The sequence below is a fragment of the Phlebotomus papatasi genome, chromosome 3, assembly GCF_024763615.1.
Source record: "Phlebotomus papatasi isolate M1 chromosome 3, Ppap_2.1, whole genome shotgun sequence".
Taxonomy (NCBI): Eukaryota; Metazoa; Arthropoda; class Insecta; order Diptera; family Psychodidae; genus Phlebotomus; species Phlebotomus papatasi.
Window position 1 is genome coordinate 73,493,482 of NC_077224.1, and position 27,240 is coordinate 73,520,721.

The following is a 27,240-nucleotide window of genomic DNA, read 5'->3' on the forward strand; positions in this document are numbered from 1 at the left end:
TGTTTATTAATTGAAATTTTATTACACTAAAATGTTGTGTAATATTTTAAACAGATTTTTCAACTAGATGAAACTAGATTTTTCTAAAATAAAAAATATTTTAAGTGTCTCAGTTCGTGCTACCAGAACATTTAAGCCTATTCTGTTTACATAAAGCCAAAGAGAAAGTTGTTGTAAGCTAGTCTTCTGAAGAAAACTGCTCTAAAATCAGTCATCAGTGCTCCTCAGCGCCTGGTATCAGCACTAACCATTTCAAATCCATCAGCTGCTCAACGGCCACAGTCACTGAAGTGAGACGACCAGGATTTGTACCGCAATTTGTTTCATTGAAAGCCAATAAATTGCCTGAAAATTGCCCTCAGTTAGTTCCTCTACAAGTTCAAGGTTGCTCCATTTCATACTTTTTCTCAGTGTTTCAGCAATGTTAAGAGACAATTTCATTGGATTCGGGGGAATGATTTTCTTCACGTGCCACACCAATAAATAAACAACGTGATTTTCAGTCGGTCTGGTCAATATAGCCACTTTCCAGTGATTTTTGCTGATTGATGTGCGAAAAAAGTGTCTGTAATTTTTGTGGACAAATGCTTGTGAGAATTTAGTGAAATTTATGAAACGTTTCAGAAATAGTTCATTTCAGAAATTATTTATAGGACTTTTATAGCATGGTACTGTTTTTATTTGGTCAGTTGTAAAATAACGATAAGTGATAAAATTTATTCAAATATTTTCCATAAATTCTGGACTTGCTATAAAAATTATAGCACAATTTATAATTTCATTACAAAATAATTTGCTGTAATAGCAAAATGGTATATGCTGTTTTTACCGAAAATTTAGTATTACAAAAATATTTTGATCAGTTTTACCGCTATTTTAAATCTTGGATTTTTGTATTACAAAGAATATTAAGAAACCATAAAATATTACAAGAATCGCTCAATAGTAAAATATACACTTTTTTTTATTACTTATAATAAATTGAATCCAATATTCCTAAAGCAAAATGAAAATTATTTTTAGTTACATCGCAATAAAAAAAACTACTTTGAGAGCATTGGAAAATTTCTAGTAATTCAGAATTTTCAAATCAATTTTGAGGTGCTATAAAATAAAAATATTATCCTAAGTATTCACAAAAGTTAAAATTTTGTTAAATTGATAATAAATTGAATCCTATATTCCTAAAATATTTGAGAGTATTGGAAAATTTCTAGTAATTCAGAATATTCAAATCAGTTTTGAGGTGCTATAAAATAAAAATATTATCCTAAGTTTTCAAAAAAATTTAAATTTCGGAAAATTAATATTTTTGTGTCAGACGTTTTGTATTATCTCAGTTTCTTAGCAATACAATTAATTCAAATATCTTTGAAAAGGTATCGTAGGACTTTAGGAATGCTTTTTTATAGCAAGTATTATTTTATTGTTTTCACAGTTTAAAATTATAAATTTTCTCGTAGTCCTTGATACAATGAGTTCTTAAATTTCTATTAAAATTCTGGAACATTTTAAAACTATTTTTAAAAGGAACCATGATTAAAGATAATCATGGCTATTTATCCTTCACCAAAAACCTTTAGAATTGCAATATAATTATTCACAATTTCGAAACTAAATATTTAAGGTACCATTTAGTATTTAGTGTGTTTAACATTTTATCCATTATAACAGCATTCAAATATTAAAATACACTTTATTTTTAATTATTAGTGTTATTTTGTTTTTGAACACTTGTAGTTTGATATCCTTTAAGATTAAAGAGAGTTTACTAATAAAAATTCTTCAACTTTTTGCGTTATTAATGATTTTATTTGTCAGAAAGTAAAGAACACTATAAACCTCGAAAAATTATGGCTTAACATTATGGTTAATTTTTTACCATAATTATGAGTCAAAGTTCCTATAAAGAGTCTTCACATTTGCTAATACTTTTGGTTTCTTATTAAAGGGTTCAATTTTTCCCCTTCAAAAACGGTTTTTAAATGTCCTATAAAAGTTTAAGGAGTCAAAATAGTTACACAATTAATAAGATTTTTCTGAGAATTTATCTCTGAAACGTTTCACTTTTACTAAAATATTCAAAATTTCAGAAGCACGTGTGAATGGCATGCAAATTCACTTTTTGCCATTATCCATCACATTCCGATGAAATTATCTCGTTATGGGGAATTCCCACAAAGAAAAGGCATTTGCGGTATCAATTAATAGAGAATCCCAACCAGCAGAGACAAAAGCCAATGGGACTTTTTAGTGTGTAAATTAATCATATTAAATAGGAGGAGGAGACAAATATGGGTATGCAAATATTTTGCGGGAAATTTGACTTTACTATCTTGCCTCTTTTTTCACTGGAAAATATCTATTCGAGGCGTGTGTCAAATATTTGGTGTATAATATTATAAGTTATTTTTTTCTGCAGAAGAATATTCCCATGTTTGACGTCATAAAACGTGATTTTAGAGCACAGATGGGGCATGATAGTGCGAGTGTTCTTTTCCGCCAAAACATACAGCATTCAGAATCAATAATCCATACAATAGAATTTCCTAATAAATCAGTTGAGTAAATATTGCAGGCTCATTAAGAATTCCGGAGAGAACTGCTTAAAGGTGCATTTATCGCGCATTTTAAGCGTGGCTCGTAGCTTTATTTAACAAGGTCAAGGGCTTCAATTATGTTATTCTCTCTTTCGCAATTTGAATAAAGAAGTAACGTCTCTAGCGGGGAAACTCGATGTGTCCAGCTAGTGAGTCAGTAATTTACAGCAATTGACATTGTCCAATACAAATCCGGATACAGGAAATAAAAAGCTCAACCAAAAGTGCCCAAAAGCTCAATGCACTTCTCAATGGCGCTTGAATTTGTATTCACTATATCACCACATAAACTAATCATGCGCTTTTTTTAATGTCTCTGGCGTTGATAACTCTGTTTTTGCATATTCACGCAAAAAGTAATTCAAATATGTATATTAGAGGCAAAATATGTCAAGCGATTTGACACTGAATTCTCGGTTTTGAAGAAGTGGAATTGGACAAAAAAACAGAGCTGCACGCGAGCCATTTTTCATCGAGACCATTAAGCAATTTCTGATTGTCTAATGAGCTGAGACTTTGATCTACTAAAGCGTCGCAGTTAGAGTTGAATTTGGCATAGATTTCAGATAAGAGTTGCAAATGTCAATCATGAAATATTACCAATTCAGAAGATAGATATATCCATTCAGAAAAATATCTATAAATAAATTAAGTCACGCCCACAAATCCGAAATGGTCATTCTTTTTCCCAAAGTTATCTCGAAGTTACAATTTCTCGATTTTTTTTACTAATAGCAGAATAATATTAGTACACAATCAGGCAGACACATCTTAAAATTAATTAGTGTCCTTCCATTTCCAACTTGGCAAAAATTAGCCACACCCTCTTTACATTAAAGATTTTAGAATGTTAAAATTAAAAGGCAAGAGTGTAAATTGTTGCAAGAATATAATTATAAATCACTCTTATGCCCAACGCACAATAATTTTTGTTTAGTAAACATGTTTTTGACATTTCAATAAGAGTTAGTGAGATCTAGATCTAGTCATCTCGCTCATACTCATGGAAAATTTTGAAAACATGTTTACAAACAAAAGTTATTGTGCGCTGGTCATTACTGTGATTATTTGCCATCAAACGACCGCTATTAAAGAAATAATATCGACAGCTTAGAATATAAAACGAATAAGTCGCAAATGGCTAACTTTACAGGAGAGCCATTTATAGTTCAGATTTTACATGCGGAGTACAGGATTTTTAAGATTTGAGACCCCTAGTATCATATGTATCATATATGACCCCTAATGTATCATATTTTCTGAAAAAAAAAAAACAGTGGGTCAAATCAATTAGGAACATGGAAAAAAATGAGTTGTGCGAAGCTTAAGTTGTGTGAAGGCAGCACGCTTTCTCCTATAATTCTGAACACAAATAATTTTAAAAGACTATAACACTAATGATCTAGCAAAATTCAGTAATTATTCAATTCTAGAGTTTTTGTAAAATTATTTAATTGATTTTTCCAAAAGAAGCTTAAACAGGGTTATTTAAATTATAAATTGTTTTGTCCAAATTTAAAAATTTCACTTTATATTATTTTGTTATATCATAGAATTGATTCCTCATTAATTTAGCCAATAATTTAAAATGAATTAATAAAATAAATCATATTCGTGCTCCTTAACTCTATTAAACCAGGCTTTCTGGGCCACGATTTGGTTTTCTAAGAGCATTGTTCAAATCTTTCAAATCAATGATTGAGTGGCCAAGCGGGCCTAGGCTTTGAGAGTTGCTCAAAGTCCCGAGGAAGTGTGGCACTTTTAAATTGGTACAGCTTTAAAATAGAGCTTTAACTCCTAATTTTAAATGGAACTGAATATTACCATGATATAATTTTGCTCCAGAAACTACTCAATTACTTTATGATATGGCTGAATTCTATTTAAAATTAGGAGAAAAAAACCAAATTTTATAAGTGTCCCAATTCAAAGTGCGCCATTTCCTCCTATGTTCTTTTTTGCAATATATTTGGATGTATATAAGATCAATGTCGATTTAGATTTGTCCGTAAATCACCACAAAACCATCTTGAAGTTTAAAATTGTTCAAGAAGAAGGTATTTTAAAAAAATCAATAATATATTTTAATTGGATTATTTGACCAAATCTTGTGAAAATTAGGTCATTTAACCTGGAATAATTCAAGACGAAGATTTTATCGAAAAAGGGTGTCTAAAAATGAAATGTTCAGCTATCATAATTACAAAACAATATCTGAAAATCATTGAAGAAGCTAGGGCCAATTTTGAGAAAAGTTAGAATAATTTCATTTTTCACGTATTTTAGAGGGATGGCTATCTAATAAAAAGAGAGCAGAAAGAAAGAATGAGATAAGCTTCCAGATGATGTCATTTTAGGAGGGTCATCAAAGATCGAAAATTGATATCTCTTACCGTTTGAATTTTATATGGGTCAAAAGACTGAAAAAGTGCGAAAAATAGTATTTTTAAAATAGGGCTATTACCGTTACTTTTCCGATCCATCACCGATAGCGACTGATGCAGTCGAGTTCAGAATTAAAAGATCTTTCGGAAAAGTCCAAATTTGTCCGAATCCGTTAAAGATTAGGCCCTCCAGGTTGGTTGACCTTTGACCTTGAATAATTCAAGATGGCGATTTTTCCGGTCATAGGTGTCTAAGGATGAAATGTTCAACTAGACTACCTCCAAAACATATCCAATAATTAACGAAATCGTCAGAGCCAATTTTTTGCAAAGTCAAGAAATATGTTTTTGGAGGGGATAGAAGGGGTTTGGGGTAATTTGGGTAAGTTCGTTCGATAGAAAACGTTGACTTGTGTGGGGGGGCTCACCGAAGACTGAAAGTCAACATTTCTTACCGTTTGGCAGCAAGGATGGAGAGAAGTTGAAAAAAACACGATTGTTAAAACTTGGAGTTCGAGCAGTTAAAACACGAAAAAACAGTATTTTTAAAATAGAGATGTTACTATTGCTTTACCGACCCACAACGTATTGTGATCAATGCATTCGGATTCAGAATTACACGACCTTCTAAAAAATCCAAATTTAACTAAATCCATTAAAAATTAGACCCTCCAGGGAGGTTGAAATTTGACTTTCAATAATTCAAGCTGACAATTGAGACAAGTCAAAGACTCATGTTTTTGGAAGGATAGAATGGGTGGAAGTGATTTAGCTAGGTCAGTTTGCTAGAGAACGATAATGAATGGGGGGTCATCGAAGACTGAACGTCAATATCTCTTATCGTTTAGAAGTTAGGATGGAGAGAAATTGAAAAAAATTGAATTGGGGAAACTGCTGTCACGTGAAGTTTGAGCAGTTAAAATTGCAACTTAAAAGTTGAAAAGTTACTATAGGGTGAAGTAACCACTTATCGCTATGTTAAGGTAAAAGAGGGATTCATTTTATTATAACTTATGAACCCTTATTACAAGATAACTCAAATTTGACATAAAGTTACTTAGATGCATTAGCTTTAGATAAGTGAAAACAATAGTCCTACAATTTAATGCTGAACTACTTAAAAAACTGATTTTTATTAACAATGCAAAAATTACCACTTCGTCGCCACTTTTTACTACTTTTCGCCAGTTTTGTAACCACTTCTCGACACCCACTTGAAAAGGTCCAAACTCGAGTATTTAAGGCAATGTTATGAAAAGAATACATTTAGCATTTCTTTTTCCTCATGGACACCTTATTATTACTCACTTTCAATGATTTTTCTTCACTTTTATTTTTGATTTAATGCCATCGTAAGATGATTCCCTTATTATGTAATTCATCGAATTGTTTTTTTTTAGTTATTATTCTTTATAAATTTGTATTTTTTTTGACTTTGTCCCCTGAAATAATAACATTTAATTGCTTTTGGAAAATGGTCATAAAATGATGAATCATAAAGCTACATAACTCTTGGAAATTTGCAGAAAATTCTATTTTCCTTCCTATTATGCTATTATTGCTACAGTAATTTTGGCACATAAACTCTCAAAAAATTCGAAGTTTTTCCTTGTTTCAATTTTTGTACTATGTTTATTCTGAACACATGATAAGTTAAAATCACGAAAATCACATTTTATTGCAGAACATAAAAGAAATACTACATTAATATTCTTTTACTTTTATAAAAAAGACCTCATGAGTTTGTAGTATTTAATTATTTAATTTTATTATCTGCTTAACGTAAGTTTTTTATATTGTTTGGAATTTGTGCTCAACACATTATTTACACCAAGTATTTTTCGTGTTCAATTGTCTAGAAAAAAAACCAGCGATAAAACACTGAACTTTGTCATAAGAATTCAAAAAAGGGTATTCTTTAAATAAATTATTTTTAAACCATCATGATAGAGTGAGATCTAGAGGATTATTTTCTCATAATGCTTCATCAACTCTGGCCCAAATGCATTAAAAATCGAACGCAATCTCCCCAACAATTTTTCACAGACACATTGCGTAGTTTGAAGCACACTTTTCCAGCATAATAATTAATTGAGCGAACATTAAATATGCGAATTATTAAAAAGAACACTTCTATTTTTTTTTCTTTTCACGCTGCAATTAGAAATTCACAATATCGACGTCAGATCATTGAGAAAGATAATTGTGTTCAAGTGCAAGGAATTTTAGGTACAAAATTTGCTATTTAATTTTATTTAATGTGTCCCTTTTGGAGTTTTCTTTTTAATACGGGAAAAAATGCGATTTATTGTCCAATTGGTGTCGCGAAACATGGTTTTATCAGGGCTGTTAGTCCTTATCGCATCCATTGTATTGACTTTTGGAATTAAATGAACACGATGGGAAGCACAAATCTTCAAGTTGGAAGCTTCAACTGATATCTCTGTGATAATAAAATTATTTACACACCAAATGCAAAAAACAATTACGGCACCTGTTGAGATTCTGGGGGAAATTTGATGAACATTTCTCAGATTTCGTGGCATCATGGGGCTTTTGATCTTTATTAAACTATCCCAGTTTTTGCAATGTTTTCGCACGAGACTGTATAAGGTACGAAAGAAAGAAAAACTAACTATATCCACTAATATAGCTTTTTATGTTGTCCCAGGATTTTATTTTATTTCTTTCTTAGGCAAAAACTTATTTTTCAATGCGAAAGAAAAGTAAATAATTCTAAGTCATTAGTACACAGATGGTTATTGTGATATTTTTTGGAATAAATCAGTTATTGCATGATTCAAGAAACTAAAGACAACCATAAAAAATATAAACATTTAGAACATAATTGATATAACGAGGACTAAGGCTAAAATTTTACAATTGAGTTTTTCGGCTTAAGAAAAGTATCAAATACTGAAATGTTTCAGATTGTTTAAGCTGTGATCAGACGGGACGGACGATACTTAGGATAATTGCCGCAAGATGGCTTTATAACAGACGAAGACGGACGAACAACGAAGGACAGACCGGACAGACAGACTTGGACTGCACTTCAGAGAGAGTGAACGTGAAATAAAAGTTCATAAAAGTTATTCTAATTATTTAATTTAAGAAATGATGGAGTCTATAAAGCTCAAAATTTAGGGTTATGTTCAGAATTCTAAACATAACCTTAAAACTGTATTATAATCTCTTTTTTACTATTTCTTACAAATTTGTAAAATATTTAAACTGATTTAGAGCAATAGAAGAGCAAGCATTGCTAAAGTACAAACATAACCTCAAAAAATGGCCTAATTTCTCTAAATTCTTCGATACAATTAGGTGAATTTGATCATTTCTATTTCAAATTAATGTACCTACGTTATTGTTGCAATTCTACGAAGTATTTGAATTTCTATAGGGTAGTAGCATTACATGGATAGCTAAAATTAAAACATAACCTTAAAAAAATCGCGATTTTTTCTATATTTATCTTTCCATTAAAAGAATTTGACCATTTATCTCTCAAATTAATGTACGTAATCGTTCTTGCAATTTTCTAGGGCACATTGACTTCTATGGAATGACAGTGGTACGAGGATTCTTAGAATTTTAACATAACCTCAAAAATATTAATAATTAGAAAAAAAAAGAAATCGATATCTCCAATGAATGTAACTATTTATTGCAGAATGTAATTATTTATACCAAAAATTTAATAGAATATTTAAATTGTTTTAGAGTACAATGGGCTTTCTCTCAGTTGGGCATTTGGAGTCAAATGTCATCCGAATTATCGAAAGCTTCGGACGTAATTCCCAGCGCACAATACCTTCTGTTTGTAAACATGTTTCCAAAATTGTCTATAAGTGTGAGCGAGATAACTTGATCTACGTTTCATTCACTCTCACTGAAAATTCAAAAACATGTTTACAAAACAAAATTTATTATGTGCTTTGCATAATGCCCAGCGCACAATAACTTTTGTTTAGTAAACATGTTTTTGACATTTCAATGAGAGTGAATGAGATCTAGATCTAGTCATCTCGCTCATTCTCATGGGAAATTTTGAAAACATGTTTACAAACAAAAGTCACTGTGCGCAAGTCATAATGCCCAGCGCACAATAACTTTTGTTTAAAAACATGTTTTCAAAATTCACAATGAGAGAGAACGAGATGACTAGATCTCTGTTCTATTCACTCTGATTGAAATGTCAAAACAATGTTTACTAAACATAAGTTATTGTGCGTTGGGCATAAAACTGATTGAAATCCAACGATTTTATTGTTTACTTACATAACTCATAATAAATTTACATATTCTCATTGCTCATAATCATTGAAAATCCCACAAAAACCCAATTAATAAAGAATATCGCTAAAACTTAATGAGCTGATATCAAATTTTAGCATATTTGCTTCATTAGACAAACATAACCTAATTTGAAGATTGTCAACAAACTTTATTAAGTGCACCACCCGTATGGAAAAGTAGCCTGATTAAAAAAGAACCAATTGAATGATAGTCTACTTACTGTGTAATAATTCGAGGATCGTAGAATTTTCAATATAACCTCAAAATATAGATCAATAAAAAAAAACAAACAACAAACAACAAACAAATCATTTGATTATTTTTGCCTGTATTAAATATAGCTAGTTATTTTTGAAATATTTTAAGACAGTTGACCTGTTAAGGGTTACAGTGAATGTGAGGATTCCCAAAATCTGAACATAACCTAAAACAAATTCGTAATTTTCATAAAATTTTGTTATGATAAAGAGAATTCAAATATTTCTATGCAAAATGAATAAACCTAATTAGTTTAGCAATTTTCTAGAACACTTGAACTGTTTCTGAGCGATTGTGATACTAGAATTACTAAAATTCGAATATAACCTCAAAAAATTGGAAATTGAAAAAGGGCCGTATTCATTATTGCTAATTTGAATAACTTTTGAACGTATTAAAGTACTCTTAAAGGTTGGGATGAATTGCTAAAACTTTGAACATAACCTCATCTATACTACCTAAACTTTAATAAAATAGTAAATCCAATCAACATAACCTTAAAAATTTGTATTATTGCAAACATCTCCAGTTTTATGTGACAGATTCTGCTCATCCGCGGCTCAAACTTCCAGTCTTGCAAGCGTCTTCTTTTTGATGTTTTGCTCAAAGGCAATTTTAGTGTCACGGTGAGACCTTGTCCAATAAATGAGGCATTTTTTTCTTCAGGAATTTGCGCGTTTTTTTCCCCGCCAAGATTTTTAAACTCACAGATACTTAATTGAGGTTTTTCATGGAGCCATTTTCACGATCAAATTGAGTCTCTCCGGGTGGATTTTTTTTTCCAAAGTGGGCAAATGCTTATCACAACACCCATAAATACCTTTATTTCTCGCCCATCCTTCACTGCAACCGATAGCACACTCGAGAACTGAACAACTATAAAATTCACTTTTCGCTTCATCACCTCCAATTGTATGTTGGGAGCCGACAGTCAGCCTATAAAAGACACTCACCAGGTGATCGCGACTCTCATTCCCACAGAAGTTGTGCTACCTTTTGGATTGTTTCACCTGCAATCAGCTGGTTGGAAAAGCCATTTTCCGTACGGACTAATTTGTGTGTGAAATTGAGTGGACATGTGGGTGGAAATAGTAGTAAAAAAGTGATAATACAAGTCCAAATTTTAAGCACAAAAAAATCTATTTAATTAAAATATCCTTAGTGTAAAAGTGAATTCTGTGAATTAGCTGCAAAAATGTTAACAGGATGGCGAAAGACAGTTTCGCGGTGTAAGTGACCATTTTACTGCATTTCAATGCAATTTAATTGGCATGATGAGCCATTTTCCCTACCCTGCAACCTTACTTGAAGAAAACTATACTAGTCCTGAAATTTTACAACTAAACACTAATTAATTATTCGGCACGTGATTTTGCATGGACAAGTTTTTGATGATCATTTTTCAAAATTGACAGTGGCTGAAGACGTTCAGTGGGGTCTATTAATTTATTGGAGGTTGTCTAAAGATAAATTTGAATAGTTAGGGCTAGAAAGTTTCGGTAATTTTGTGAAATTTTGGAATTCCTTGAAATGTGAATTTTCAAAAACGAATTTTTACAATTTTATGCATTTTAAAAGCAACGTTTACAGAATATTTTTGAATGCTGGAAATAATGAGGCAGATTCAGGCATAGGGGAAAGTGGTCTGCCTTTGAATGCGGCAGCCTTTGAACATTTATTTTTTTCTCTTATTTCCCAAAGCAAAAATTCTAGTTAGTTGTATTGACTACAGTTTACAGAAAAGGGTTTTTGCTTTGGAAAATAAGAGAAAAATTGAAATATTCAAAGGCTGCCACATTCAAAGGCAGGCCACTTTCCCCTACATGAGTTTTGAAAATATAAAATTTCGAAAATTAAATAAATAACTGTGAAAAGTGCTGTATATTTTTAAATAGCCAATATCGAAGATAAATTCGCTGGACTTTATTAACTTGATTATTGTTCATAAGCATTTGTTAAATGAGTCTTAAAAAAAAAGTTACAACTGAATAAAGCTACCTTATACTTCCATATTTGAATAATTGGTGGATTTTATTGATTTTGTTACAGTAACAATATTACTCTATTGTGATCAGTAAATTTTGATAACTAAAACTACATCATTGTGTCACATTATCCTTGACTTTGCATAGAATTTTTATTCCTGGATTAATTTTTGTATTTTTGTATAAAAAATACTTTAAACGATAATATAATTACAGTAGACTCTCGTATAATCGGTTTTTTTCGATCGGGCGCAACACTTTGTTGACAGTTTTCACGTTTTATTTTAAAGCAAATTTGTTCAAATTCGCTGTTGTTCGCCTTGTTTTATCGTGATTCTTTATGTTTAAGCGCTTTATGTGAAATTTACAATGATTTTGATGCCCAAATCTCTCGATAATTTGGATGACATTTGGCTCCATATACCCGATTGAGAGAGAGTCTACTGTAGCATTTACAGATTTTTTTTGGATTTTTGTTGTGCTAAATGAATACCTAATTAACAAGACATCCAAATAAATCGCTTTATTTAGCTTTTCAATTAATGATTATCTTTGTTATTTTATATTCTTTTAATTAGCATTTCTAGATTTTTGTTGTGCTAAACAAATAACTAGTTTTACAGTCAATATAACAAATCATCTTATTCAGTTTTTTGAATGATGGTTATTTTTATGATATTTCTATATTAAAAAAATTATTAATCTATTCCTAATACGATTAACATTTTCCCAATCCTGTCATGGCAGGGAAATATTTATGTTTCAAAAAATTATGACTTATTTTGTTGTTTATTGCTTTATATTATGTAATTCTAGAAACAAAACTTTAATTTCTTTAATAAAAATAATTTTATTAAAGCTATTAACTATTAAATAAATTAATTTATCACAAAATAATTAAATTAAACAAATAAAAATTGAAAACTCAATTTTTCAAATCTTGAAAAAATCACGATTGACTTTAGTTCACTATTTCGATAAAGGTGTATATAAGATAATATAAAAGTGGTATTCAAGATGAAATGCATTAAAAAGTTCAACATTTTCACTCGGTTTTAAAGCATTCTTTTATGAAATTTTTAAATCTATTAAAAATAATCTTAGTTTTTGAACAACTTATAATTTAAAAGAAATATTTAATAATGCTTCATGAAAAATAAATGTCCTTTTTTAATGATTTTGTTCTTGACTTCGATTGACACGTTTTGATTCGAACGTTTTTTTTAACAGAGTGATTATTGATAAATAAAATTTAATGAAACTTTCCTGAAATTTAAAAGAAATTTTTGCTTCAGGCAAACCTTTGCTAAGTTATCTACTAAGCCAAGTTTTTTTATCGATATATTTTCTTAACTTCTTATCAGTGTTTTCAAAATATTCTAGATCAAATATAAATATTGAATCTCCAAGAACGCAAATTCTCTATAATTTTTTCAGTTTAATATCTCTTAAATTAAAAGCTTTTTATAACGATTAAACAATGGAAGTTCTTTTGTAAATTTCTTTCTCGATTGATATCACAATAACATTCCAAAGCAATGTACAGACTAAAGACATTTAATTCGTTCTAATTCAAACAGTAATTAATTTCCGTTCCAATGAGGATGTAATAAATTTCCGCAATTGTAACTTCAATTTCTGAACTAGACCGCAATTCACTTGATTCTAAAAAAGAGCTTTTTTATTCTATTTTTTTTTTGTGAAATTCGTAGTTATGCGCACAATTAAACGCTCGTGCCAGTTTTTCATTTATTCTTTTTCACATACAGATTCAACTATTTCTCATAAACCTTTTTTATTTCCAATATTTCACGAAATTTTCATTTGAACTATCAAAGCTCTGGGAGATGTTCAACAAGTTTCTTATTGAAGAGTGGCAGAAAAAAAAAACAGATTGTAGATGGGATTCCAGTCGAATCTGGTTTATTAATTCAAATTTTGGCTTTCTTGAGTCACAGTTCGACGTAGAAGCAATTAATTATGCAAAATAATTTCACACTGTTATATAGTTGGGACTTTTTGCCATAGATCAATTGCACAATGAATCTGCGATGTGCTTTTTGGTGATAGAAAGCTTCTTCTTTTTTTCTGGTGATCATGAGGAATTGGGGCGATTATAGGAGGAGTTTATTTGGAAAATTGATAGTTTTATTATGCCCTGATTTACAACTTTAAGAAAAACTCTAATTGTCTGTGGTTTTGGTGGTGAATTTCGTCATATCGCACATGATGCCCTTGATTTTGTAAAGCTCAAAATTACCTCCCATTTACCTCATATAGTTTTTATTCCAACTCTATTTACATCAGGCTTTTCGTTTAATCGTGGAAAATCTCATTGTTATCTAAGAATAACCTGTGTTGATTTCTATCAAACAACAGCATTGCATTAATCCTCAATAATGACTATTTGTTGGTCTACTTTTTATTCGTTTTTGTGCTCAATTCTTAAAGTTAAAGTGGAAATACATTTTTCCTCGCTTTTTTTTTCTAAATACGAAAAAAAGTCTCCCACTTCCCACTTTTATCAAGATCACAATGGTTCGTTTTTGCTGGAAGAACAAATAGTTTAAGTGGAAGTGATTAAACTATAGACAAAATCCCCATTTTGAGACACCTTCAAGATCACAAAAAAAAAGCCATACAAAAAAGGTCAAAATTTGTTCATTTGCCAAGCTTATTCTTTTGGAACTTTCAAAAGACACCCACAGATTGAGCATAAAGAGAATTTTCTTTTGAAGATTTTGCAATCTTGGCACCTGCTTCCATTCTGCATTGATTTGAAAGACAAGGTTAGCAATCGGTAGTAAAAACCCAATGAAGCGAAGAAAATTATTCAAAAGCTCCAAAATACTTTCGCTCGTATTTTCCCGCCAAAAAACTTTGCACAATCTTCCACAGAAATTTACCTGAATCACACGCTTAGAAATTCCCTCCTATGATCGTTTGACATGGAAAATTGATGCTAAATTGCTAGTTGTGTGCTTGCACGCAATCCTATAGAAGAGCATATTTTCATTTTCTTTTGAATGAATTCGCAATTCAGCGAGAATTCAATTGAGAACATTCGGATGGAGACGCCTGGTGAAAGTTCCGTAAACCTATTTTTGTGGTGTTTTGGAATGCTTTTTGCATCTTAAAATAATCATAAACAACTATGTTGCGAGTGAACTTGAATACACTTTATCAGATTCCCTCGCAAAATAGTTATTTAGTGATTTTTTTTCTTAACGATGTGAAAGAGAAAGAGATAAGAATTCTAGATTTTATGTCGTCACAATTGCGTAATCTCTCGCTAATTTATGAGAGAATTTATCTGGGATTGTGTATAAATTTACAAATATAGTCTGATGTTTCTTTTTGTATTAAATTTCTGACATTTCTTTTCAATTAACAACACCATAATGGCAATTAAATAATAATTGCGCGCAATTTGCAAGTGAGAAAGCTCTTCGTCAATCAATATAAAAATATAAACAAATGTGATACGAAGATTGAATATTTTTAAATATTAAAATTCTCGCATCAGCTTAAAATATATTGGAAATAATGTTAATATTTTTATTCACTCGAAAGCTCGTCTGAAAAAGCTTAAATCTGTAAAATTTTATTTTGCAATCAGAAACTCCGAGCTAAGGGATTTGAAGTAAATTTAAAAAGAAAATTGCCTTCAATTCAAAAACAGAATTTGGTTAATAATGGTTAAATTTATATATGAAAGTTTGTACAGTATTTTTTTGGAGTTAAAATATACTTAGCATAACTTCAATTATGAAAATCATTCATAATTTATACAAAATCAATCGAAATTAGCCATTGAAGTTTTAAACATAAAATAAATATGTACGTCGTACCAAATTTCGACCAGCTTGCAATTTCGGCCATTTCTTTTGCTCCTCAAATTTAAATGATTTTCTAGTTTTCGCATACTCTAAGAGATTCTACAATGGAAAAAAAATTAAAAATGTCGTTTCGACGAACGAGATGATGTGAAAAAGACTTTGGAAGAATTCCAGAAGGACAAGGAACTATAAGAATCAAGATGGCTAAAATATTTACCAAAGCTATGTCTATATTTTCATTCATTTTAAAATGTATTTTAAGACTGATTATAGAGAAAAAACAAAGACGATAAACTATCTATAAAGTTCCAAACAACACTCTATAAAAAGAAGTAACAATAAAAAATCAATTTGTGTTAAAAGTGTTACATTACAAACTTAAGACTTTGGTACTTGCATGCAACAACCCCGAAATTTGGTACACTTACCCTATTTGGTTAGTAAAAAAATGAAAAAAACAACAAAATACATTTTTGCCTGTAAAATATTTTATGTGGTCATTAAATTACGCAAAATTGATCAGAAATCAATTTAAATCAGTAAAAACATTTGTGGTCAGATTTAGGTAAAACTGACCAGTTAAAAATTCACTTGGGAAGCAAAAATATTAGAATGGTCGGGAAAAGTGTAGTATCAGTCAGTAAAAAGGTCAATTTTGTCGGTAAAAGCGGCAAATCTAATCAGTAAAATAATTAGTTCGCCCTATAAATATTAAAATTTGGCCGATTAAATTAAATTCTATTTATGTTTGTGCTGTTTTAAGTTATATTGTATTCGAGAAAAGTACCTATTTGGGTCAGTAAAATATTCAAACTGGTCAGTTCAAACTTAATTTGGTCTGTAAATGAATCAAATTTGGCCAGTAAAAATCTATTTGGATCAATAAGTAAATTCTTTTCGATCACCAAAAAAAAAGATCCAATTTTGTCAGTAAAATATTCAAATTTGGTTAGTAAAACTGTCCATATTAATGTGTAATAAATCAATTTTGGTTAGTGAAATCGCAAATTTGAACAGTAAAAAATCCAAATTGATCAGTTATGAATATGAATCAAACAGTTAAAATTTAATTTTGTCAGTGATCAGTTAATTAATTGAATTTGGGCAGTAAAAAAATAAGTTTAGGTAGTAGAAATCTACCTTGCTCAGTGGGAATTCAAATTTAACTGATTTAAAGTCAATTTTGGCCAATAAAATTGTAAATTTGATCAATAAAAAAAGTTCTGGTTTTCCAGAATATTAATTTGATCTTAATTATTATTATTTTTATAAATTCAAATGACTTAACTTTAAATAGTATTATATCAAAAAACAAATTTAAATATTGACCTTAACATTTTTGGCCAGTAAATTAGTATTTCGTGAAAATAAGCTTTTTTAAAAAGTTTTTTAATTTAAAATCTTGCTTAAAACTTATCAAAATTAATTATGATTGACACTCGAGTTCCTAGGACATTTTATTAAAATTTCTTTATTATTTTTATTCTTATTTTATACATTTTTAAGGCGATGTAAATATGAATTTGGTTTTATATGTGTAGGGGGAAGTGGGGCACATTTCATTACTTTCAAATATTAAAATCATAATTTGCATTTTATAAATATTTACTTTCACGTTTTTACAAAGTGAATTAAATAAAAATATTGCAGGTTTTAGAACTATTATTTTTTGAGTGCTTGCAACAATTGAACTTAAAGTAGATTTCGAACTTCTGAAGTGGACATGGAAAGTGGACTTCCGCTTAGACAAATTTAGAATTTATTAACTCGATTAAACTTAACTTTATTAAAACTCGATCAAAATTTATTGAACGATCTTCAAAGTGAAGAAAAAAAAGAAGTAAAAAAGATAAACTAAATTTTAATTTGTCCGGAATTCCAAATATATTTATTTTCAGCTAAATTCTGCTAACCTTAAAATGTACTTGCGTAACAGTGCCATTTTCATGTTTGTTCGAGAACTGCTAACCGGTCAGCATATTTTTGCTGATCAACTCAGCATAAATATGCTTAAAACGCTGCTTTTTTCAGCTAACTGTTCCCGCAGGGCTGTATATTTTTTTATTTTAAAAACTGTAGGCAGTCAAAAAATTTGTAGGTTCAAAACCTTGTAAGATATTGATTAGTAATTTAATAATTCGCTTTGTAAAAATTTAAAGGTAAATAAATGAAACAGAAATCAATCATTTCAATGCACAAAACAAGAGAAATATTCTTGAATCATTTTCCAAATATTTAAATTATGTAATAATTGTAGCAATAGTATACTTCCTTAGATTTTTTATAAAAAAAAGTTTTAAGAGTTCTGAAAATAATTCCACTTAGAAAATCATCGTGCGAATCCCATTACATGTCAACAAGTTTAATTAAATTTAATAAAGCTTCCGTTAATTGAAACTATTGCAATTTTTTATTAACTCTCAATATTGACAAAAAAATTTTTATTACGATTCTCAAGAAAATCTTCCATCCAACAATTTTCACAATTTCTTAATAACCTGTAAACAAGATAAAGACAAAAGCAGTCGTAAAAGTTATTAGCTCAGAAGCAGAAATCCCAAGAATTTTCACAAACACTTGGGGCCAAGCTGATAAACAATCTACGATACAGAGTTTGGAAAATTCATAAAATATCACCTTTTATTGGAATTGTTCTAGCCGAGAGAAAAAAAATCCAATAAAAGACATGAATGAGTGTGGATGATTTATTTGTTTATTGATACTGAAATAGTTGGGTGTTAATGGGACAGAGAGAAGAGTATTGCGCGATATAATCGACACAGCCGATAAGAAGCATGTCATTATTTAATTTAGTTGACACGTTGGAACATTTTTTCATAATCTATTTTTTATTGGCAGTCTTTCTCATACCTCAGAGGGTCATCTTGGCCGTGATGGGGTTCCTGGCCATTGCAAATGCCTACACCATGCGTATATGCCTCTCTGTGGCCATCACGGAAATGGTCAAGAAGAACTATGAGAATGCTACGGAGGATGGTGATGACTTCTGTCCAGTTATAGGGGATGGCGGTGGGGAGGAAGGAGGAGGGGAGTTTGAATGGAGTGAAGAACTTCAAGGACTGATCCTATCTGCTTTCTACTGGGGTTATGTGGTTACTCATCTTCCTGGAGGACTTCTGGCTGAGAAGTTTGGCGGGAAGTATACTTTGTCGCTGGGAATCTTCTCCACAGCAGTCTTCACACTCATCACCCCAGTTACTATCGAATGGGGTAAGTTTGGATTAGTAAAGGAGTTTTATCAAGGAATAATATAATGTGATCTTAATCAAAGATTAAGTAAAATCTTAAGAATGGTTTAATTTAGGAAATAAGTACTGTAGTTGAGTGGACTAAACATTTTCAAACTGTTCATATTTACGTATTGGGAAATTCTCGATAACTTATAGTGGTTACAATGAAATTTATCAAAGAAAGTCAATTGATAAAGAAGCTTTGTGTAATTCCATTAAAGAACATGAACTAAATCGAAAATCAAAGCTATAAGGCAATAAATGAACATCAAAGGGATTTTCAACAAAATAATTATGTCAAGGATATGAATTTAAGACAAGATAAACATACCTAAATGGCGTTTCAATTCATCATAATACTAACTCAAAAGTTAATTCTAATGGATTTTTGTTAACTTTAACTTAAAAACCCTTCAATTCGGAGATAAATCTTCAAGCTCTTAATTTTAAAATAAGCCTCTATATTGATTCGTATTCTTCGATAAAGATCTTTAATTTTAAAGTATTAAATTGCTTTAAAGTTATAAACTCAAATGTAAGAAATCTCATAATAAGAAAGCTGAAATTGAAATGTGAAATATCTAACTTTTCTTTAATTTTAAACTGGTTGGAAGGACCACTTAACTCTTTAATACAAAAAAATCTGAGGCAGGAGTAGAGGGAAGTGGGGCACCTTCAAAAGGGGCACTTTTGAAAGTTTTTAAATAAAATTATGCCTTAACGTGAAATAATTTAGTTGCACAAACAGATAGAGAAGCTAAATATGATATGACTTAGTTCCACTTAAACATAAGAGAAAAATTCCAATTTCAAAGGCGCCCCACTTTCAAAGGTACCCCTGTTCCCCCTAAGAGGTAAACTTTAAAAGAAAATTGAAAATCCTAATTCTGACACCAAATATTTAACTTAAATTTTTAAGTTTTCTTTAGCTCAGAATTAAGGGGATAGTTCTGAATTATACTGGAATGAATTTATTTAATACGATTAAATTTTAACACTTTTAAAATTCTCCAAAGCACTTTCAAATGTTTAAATACCTAAAATTTCGAGATGATTAAAATTTAAAATCTTTAATTTTGACTCTAAACATTTTTATTTCAAGCTTTAAGCTTGCGTAATCTAAAGATTTAGGGGGTATTCTAGGTCAGGTCAGTTTCTTTAAATACGAAAGGGAGGTATTTTTTATGCATTTCCTAAAAGATCTTCGCAAAACAAACTAACCTCACTTTATTTGAACGGGATATTTTTAGGATGTGCTGTGCATATGATTTTAGTTATAAAAGACAAAAATAGCAACACAATCTTGTAGAATTATTTTGTTTTTGATTCAAGCATTCTGAAAAAAATATCTTTCTTTTCAAAATGTTAATGTTTTAATGACTTTAAAAGTCAATAAAAGAAAACACATCAGAGAAATATTGAAAATTTTTAGGCGAACTTTTAATACGGAAAGAATAGTTAGGGGTAGTGGGGCATCGGTTGAGCTGGTCCCAAGAGCAAGCCCGGGCAGTCCGACTGGCCGTTTGTACCCACCAAAGAAGCAGAATAGCTGCCTATTAGAACTAAGTATTAGACAAGTTTTTTAATGCACTTTTAAAAGACTTAAAGTAAGAATTTTCTGTTGAAATTCCTATAGAATCCATTAAGATCCTTAATAGTGCGTCACTTTACTTATAGTAATCCCAGTGATGGGACAAAGAGCGTTATAAGCAAATTAAAAGATTTTTGGTTCTATAATGCCTTACTTAAGGAATTCTACAAGACTATATTAAGGAAAAAATACTTCTTGGGCAACTTCTTTGTTGGAGCAGTCTTTTGACGTCCTTGATGAAGAACAAAAAAGTTCCAAGTTTTAATGTTTTGATTAGTTAAATTTAAATTTAGTTGATCAGTTTAATTTAAAAATAAAAGAAAAACCTTCATTGAAAAAGTGCCGCAATTCCAATGTGCCTCACTCATCCCTACAAGGAATAGCATTTTCTTGTTGTAAGTGTAGGCTTTCTTTTGTGAATCGATTTAAAATACATAAATAATATTCACTCTTATTACTTTTATTTTTAATAAAATAATTCACGAATAGAATTTTATTGATTTCGACTCTAAATACTTGAAATTCAAATTTGAGAACAATTAGATTGCTAACTGGATAGATTTTTAAATTAAATTCCATTTTAAAATTAAATTAAAATCAATTTTGTTTTAGGAATATTGATAACCAATGTTAGACTAGCGATAGATTAAATAAAGATCTCGGTTTTAGGATATTTGTTGATCCCACCGTAGATGCGGATAACTTTTCCTCCCAACTGTTCGTAATGTCCTATACACACTTATGACTTAAACCGAAAAACGGCTTAGTAGTTTGTGGAACACTGGGAATTTAATCACATCATTGTTTTGATTATAGTTACGTCGAGTCGTCTCTCGGCTTATGTCTTAAGTGTGTTTAGGACATAAAGCTTCTCTTTAATTCTAATGCCTAAGAATGGCCCTCATCGATCAGACATAGTATATCGAATCGGTAAAGACCATAATTTAGCGCTATACTTTAAATACGTTGAAAGTTTAAGAAGTAAAGTTCTGTTCTTTTAACCTAAATACTTAGGCTTCGATTATACAATGGAAAATTTATGATCCTTTAAAAAATAGTTAAGGGTTTGTAAAAAAATTCCATTGATTTATTATTATAAGTATATTACTTTTATTTAGCATGATCTTCATTTCAATTTTCTTAAAAATAAATCTTTGGTTAAATCTGACACTATATAGCTAATTTTATGTACTATTATCAAACCAAAAATAGACAAAATTTTATATTCAACTTATTAAGAATACTTTTATTTCTTATAGTAGGGTAAAGTGATATATTTTGGAATTAGTGTTACAAGTTGGACAATTCGCCGGTACAAGTTGGACATGGCTTTTTTTCTTGATAAATACTGTACAAAATTTGTTTTTAAGCACAAGGAAGCAAATTATAAAACTAAAGCATTAAAAATATACAAATAAAAATGAAGTACTAAATTTATCAAGACAAAAAGCCCTGTCCAACTTGTACGACTGTCTAATTTGTACCACTTTCCTACTTAAACTAGAGAGTATATACGAATTAGAATTAAAGTTGATATTTTAAAAATAAATAAACTAATTCAAGTTCGCTCTTCTAATAGTCATCTATAACTGGTTTTGAATGATATTTCAGGAGGATCAACTGCACTGATTATCCTGCGATTCCTTGAGGGTTTGGGTGAAGGTACAACTTTCCCAGCCTTATCAGCCCTTTTAGCCCAATGGATTCCGCTGAAAGAGCGTAGTAAATTGGGAGCACTTGTCTTTGGCGGTGGATTGGTAAGTTCTATTAAAAAAAAACACCTCTTGAGTAATTATCAGCAGCATGTGACAACTACTCCAGAATCAATTATCTATCTTGGAAACAAAGCCCAATTTCCCCTTCACTATACATTGGAAATGGATAAGAATGACAATGAGATTGACGAGATAGTGAGAGTCCCGTGTGGCACGAGATTTCCCATCGCAAGTTGAAAATTACTCATTTATTTGAGCAAATGGCTTAAAAGTGTGATTTATAGCACGCGATTAGGACTGATAAGATTTTTATTATCCAATTTGTTGGTGATTAGATTCAACTCACCAGCAAAATAGATGATTGATGAGGTGTCTAACTAATGATAAATTAATACACTGCTAATTTGGTGGCTTTCTCGGTAGGTTGGAACAATTCTGGGCAACTCAATTTCTGGTGTCCTGCTGCATAACATCGATGGTTGGGCATCGGTATTCTATTTCTTCGGAGGACTCGGTGTTCTTTGGTTTGTTCTCTTTGTAAGTATCTCATTTTTACTGGCTTTTTCAAAAGCTCTTCAAAATAGCACAAAAACGGTCAGGGTTTGATTTTATCAAAACACTCATAAGGTCAAGTTTTGAGAACAATAATAATTAAATATCTTTAGATATGAGGAACTAGAAATTTTAATAGTCTATTGAAACACTTCATGAATGGTTCGCTAAATGTAATTTATGTTGTAATTGTTTTAAAGCGTGATTTTTTAATTACTTTTACATCACAAAACGATTATGGACGGAATATTAAGATTGGACGATATAATAAAAATGCATAACAATTGGAAAATTGGGAAATATAAATAAAAAAATATAATGAAGGTTAAGGTATTAATTTATTAAATGATAAAAAAACTTATGATAACTTAAAAAGCTTTCTGTTTCCACTTTGAATAACTAAATTTCATATTTTATAACCATTTTAACGATGTAAACAGACAGTTAAAAATTTAAAAATTTCTATATTTAATAATTCAAATTGTTTCTTTTTTTTAGAATATCAAGTTACAAAAATAATTAAAGTAGAATTAAATAAAGTGAGGTACGCAGATTGCGTTTCAAACACCTTTAATGCCAGAAATTTCTGATGATCTAAAGAAGATACGAACACGGAACACTTTCATCATGAAGCATGCGCTAATTTTTTTAGTCCATTGCGTGTTCCTAATATAAACAAATAAAATACTATTTTTGTGCATTTGAGATCCTAAGGAATGTTAGCTTTAATTAAAATTTGCAAAATTTTTTTCTAGATATTTCTTGAGTATTTTAAGCAATAAAATTACTAGAAATATGTTTAATTAAAATCGTAATGTATAGCACAGAACTATTTTTCATGTTTCAACACTGTCCGTTACTTTTAATTTAACCCTTTAAGGACGATTGGAACACCGGTGTCCCATAAAGAAAATAATTTTTGCTGACTACCTAAAGTTATTTTTTTCTTATGTCTGCACATAATTGTAAAGTAGAAGGTTCAAGGAATCTAGAATATTTTTTGCAAGTCTTTAGCTATTTGCTATGTACTAAATATTTAAGCTCAAAAATGGCGATTTTTTAAATTCTCAAATTCATAATTTATTTTATTTATTTTTTATACTTCCAATTGTCTTTAAGCAAAACCCTTTTGGCAATAAAAACTACAATACTCATACAAAAATTTTACATTAAAGCAAAAAATATTATTCATTGGTACTGTCAGAAAAATAATTTAAATTTTTGGGCTATTTTTGTCCCTATCGTCCATAGAAGCACAAAATACACCGAATCAGACTCTGTTGGACTTTCCAATTTTAGATGTAAGACTTATCATTGACTATGTTTCTCAGATTAATTTTTATTGTTGATTTTTAGTCCGTAAAAAGTGTCTCGTCGTTAAAAGGTTAAAGAATAACTTTTAAATAATATTTTTTTAATATTTGGAAAATTTTCGAATCATGGTCATTAACGTAAATTTTAAAAATTGGAAGTGATTTGCTTTTAAAAATTTAATAAATCTTATTATCGTTTGAACGTTACAACATTCCAAATTTTGAAATTAGAATTATTCTTTTAAATTAGCGCTGTTTCCATTATTTATGTATTATACTTACTCTATTACTAATTAGCTATTTCTTGTTCCCATTACCGTATATTCATAGATGCTGGTGACTTTACCACCCTGCTATTCGTAAGACTGTTTTTAAGTCCAACACTATCACTTTTCGATCTACTATACCCGATCGGTGAAGACCGTCGAGACCGTCTATAAGCGCTAGAATTAAAGAAAAGCTTATGAAAGGCAGGGTGGCAAAGTCGCCCGCACCTACGGTCTTAATATTTAGAAGTTTTCTTGACCATATTCTTGATTTTAATCTTACAAGCAAATTATATATTTTCAATCAAATATTTTTTTGTATATCAGGTGGTCTTATGCTATAGCAACCCAGAGAGCCATCCTTTCATTTCTGATGAGGAGAAAGCATTTTTGAAGGAAGAACTGGGCTCTCTTGAGAGGGATAAGAGTCTACCCCCAACTCCATGGCGAGCAATATTTACAAGCGGTCCCATGTTGGCCCTGATCTGTGCTCAAATTGGCCACGACTGGGGCTTCTTCATTATGGTCACCGATCTGCCAAAGTACATGAGTGATGTCCTGAGGTTCTCCATCAAGGAGAACGGAATCTATTCTTCACTGCCTTACGCTCTGATGTGGATCGTAGCTATTCTGACTGGCTTCCTTAGCGACTGGTGCATCTCCAGGAAGTTCATGTCGATCACAGCGGCCAGGAAATGGTTTACAGGAATTGCAGCCGTTGGTCCAGCCATCTTTATTGTGGCAGCGTCCTACGCTGGATGCGAACGAACTGTAGTAGTCATACTGTTTACCATTGCAATGGGCATCATGGGTACTTTCTACCCAGGCATGAAGGTCAATCCGCTGGATTTGAGTCCCAATTACGCAGGAACCTTGATGGCCATAACAAATGGAATAGGAGCCATTACTGGGATCCTAGCACCTTACGTTGTTGGCGTTATGACTCCCAACAGAAGTATAAGCGAATGGAGACTAGTCTTCTGGATTGCTTTCATCATCTTCGTCGTCACTACAGTTGTCTACTCAATCTGGGCCTCTGGTGAGGTCCAACCTTGGAATACGCCACATCTCATGAACAAATCCGTGGAACAGGGAGACACGGAAGACGAGAAAACCGACGGAGAGAAGAAGTCCAAGTTAGAACTGACCCTCAAGGAGGAGAAAATAGACAAACAACTCTAGAACTTTTTCATATTCCAAGCCATTCAATGGGCAGACTGAAGGTTTAGGCTTAGGTACTCATTAATTAAGTTGACTAAATTTTGTAAATGAGGTTGCTAAATCTGTAAGGCTTACGTAAATTACAGGCTATGAATTTTTATACCAGTTTTCTTACCAAGTGAATGTGTCTCATAGGATTAAACCCAAAATCGTAAGTTATCGATTAAGTAAATTGGTTTTGAATTATGATTAAATTGGGACACAACTGTAAATAAAGTATTATTTTTCTATAAAAATTTAGGGATTATACCGTGTATAGAAGGGCTTGAAACCTTAAAAGAACGTATGATCTGGTTACTTCGGTAACTGGAGACTGGGCAACCTGGAGCGACTGGTTTAGTTAAAGCCACAATTAGTTTTGACTACATTAGTTTAAACTTGCTATAGTCTTTCCTAACATTCAATAAAAATTTGGATGTTTATGGTAAAAATTGAGACCTCGATCTTCTTTGTTTAGAAAGATATCGGCTTGCCACATTTTACCCCAGGGTCCTCTAGTATTTTAAAATCGGCCTAATATTTAAAAACAAAAAAATTAAGTTTTTGAAATCGAAATGTTTTTAAAACCAATTTACAATTTCTGTAAGCTCTAACCATAAACCTGAATCATCAGTCTGCAATTTTGAATTGGCTCATAAATCGTCACTAAAATTAGTGTTGATAGACCTGAAAAGACTTTATTTTGTTAGAAACAAAAGAGAATGTACTGAGGGAGTAAAAGTGAAACGACAAGTATCCGAGTGCCTTAACGATGTTTAATAAGTTTCATTTAATGTATTTTTTTTTGTAAAATATTTAATGCCTCAAACGTGTGCATTTATATGAGACAAATAGATTAAAACGTGAGATATGTGTGCGATTCTTTTTGAATCTTAATCCAAGAAGAACCTTGTAACATTAGCAGTATTAGATAATATTTCTTCCATTTGTCCCCAAGATATCATTGTGTACACCTCTCTCTATTTCGAGTTTCTCTCGAGATTTTTAGATGGAAAATATAGAAATTTGCCTGATTGTGTCTCTTTGGTTGGAATTTTACTGGCCCAGGGGGCGTGAGAGTTGGTGTTGATGGTTGTGGAACAGGAATTGAGTAGCATATGGGGAAGTTTTCAAAAGAGCCGTGGGAAAGGCATCTTTCTTCCAACATTCGGATGCCACGGGAAAGTGCGGGCTGCCATTGACACCAGGCGCCCAGAGAGGACTGAAGGCATCCCTTGGCTGGAGAGTTCTTTTCCTCATGCAGTCTCTGTCCTGCGTAGAATTGTTGAAAAAAAAATCAATGCCAGGGGAAGAAGTCTCTCTCAAATGTGTGGGGTATCATCATGGGGGAGGGACGGGTTCTTGGAGTTGGGGCGGGTGGACAGCATCTCTCTGAGATAGTGTCAACCCATGAGTGCCTGTCCCTGCCGTTTACTGGCCCAATGACCCAAAGATCCCGACAGGAGTCAGCTCCGTCATCCCCACTGTACCCCTTCTTCTTTCAACTCATCCTACGTCGTTCCAGGGTTCAATATGGGATCAAATAGCATGACCTCCACATGACACCTCATCCCAAAATACCCAAGATTGTGGCCCGTGGAGATTGACAGCTGTCCAAAAAACGTCAGTCAAAATGACGCATGGTGCTTTTTGAACAGGATACCAGAATCCACGGAGCACCCTGACAGATTTACGGGTGCGCCCAAGTGGGTGGAGGGACGCCCTGCGTTTGGCCCCCTCATCCTTGGCGAATGCGCGTGGAGTGCGCAGGGTGCGAGCTTTTCGCGCCAACTGAGGCAATCTTGCTGGGAACATTCAGGAGAGGGTGTGTTTGATACCACATGCCAGGGGGTGGGTCTCTCAGGGTGCTTCCTCAATTTAGCCCCAGTTTCCATGCCCAATGCTCCAGCCAGTCCCACGCTTTCGCGACATTGTGCCAAAATATCCGTCTTCTGCAATTCAAGCTCCTAAACGAAAAGAAGCT

General features: G+C 31.5%; 1 protein-coding gene across 4 annotated transcripts; it reads left to right on the top strand.

Moving 5' to 3' along the window:
- The first annotated feature begins 287 nt into the window (after window positions 1-287).
- Window positions 288-26,291, top strand: LOC129807321 (putative inorganic phosphate cotransporter). 4 transcript variants are annotated; one of them, XM_055856515.1, is made up of 6 exons: window positions 288-668; window positions 2,094-2,298; window positions 18,228-18,599; window positions 21,822-21,967; window positions 22,349-22,462; window positions 24,384-26,291. In XM_055856515.1, the coding sequence occupies exons 2-6, from the start codon at window positions 2,295-2,297 to the stop codon at window positions 25,236-25,238; spliced, it is 1,491 nt and encodes a 496-aa protein (XP_055712490.1). In that variant the 5' UTR covers window positions 288-668; window positions 2,094-2,294; the 3' UTR covers window positions 25,239-26,291. The 4 variants fall into 4 exon arrangements, with proteins under 4 accessions (XP_055712490.1, XP_055712489.1, XP_055712492.1 ...); XM_055856514.1 differs by having other exon boundaries at window positions 345-590; XM_055856517.1 differs by lacking the exon at window positions 2,094-2,298 and having other exon boundaries at window positions 597-668.
- The last annotated feature ends 949 nt before the right edge of the window (window positions 26,292-27,240 follow it).

What these genes read in the sequence shown, in the direction of transcription:
- LOC129807321 (XM_055856513.1), top strand. Translation starts at nt 10,740, where the DNA reads ATGTTAACAGGATGGCGAAAGACAGTTTCGCGGT. An exon ending in GCGAAAGACAGTTTCGCGGT is followed by an intron (nt 10,774 to 18,227) that starts GTAAGTGACCAT and finishes TTTTATTGGCAG; the next exon opens with TCTTTCTCATACCTCAGAGG. An exon ending in CCCAGTTACTATCGAATGGG is followed by an intron (nt 18,600 to 21,821) that starts GTAAGTTTGGAT and finishes ATGATATTTCAG; the next exon opens with GAGGATCAACTGCACTGATT.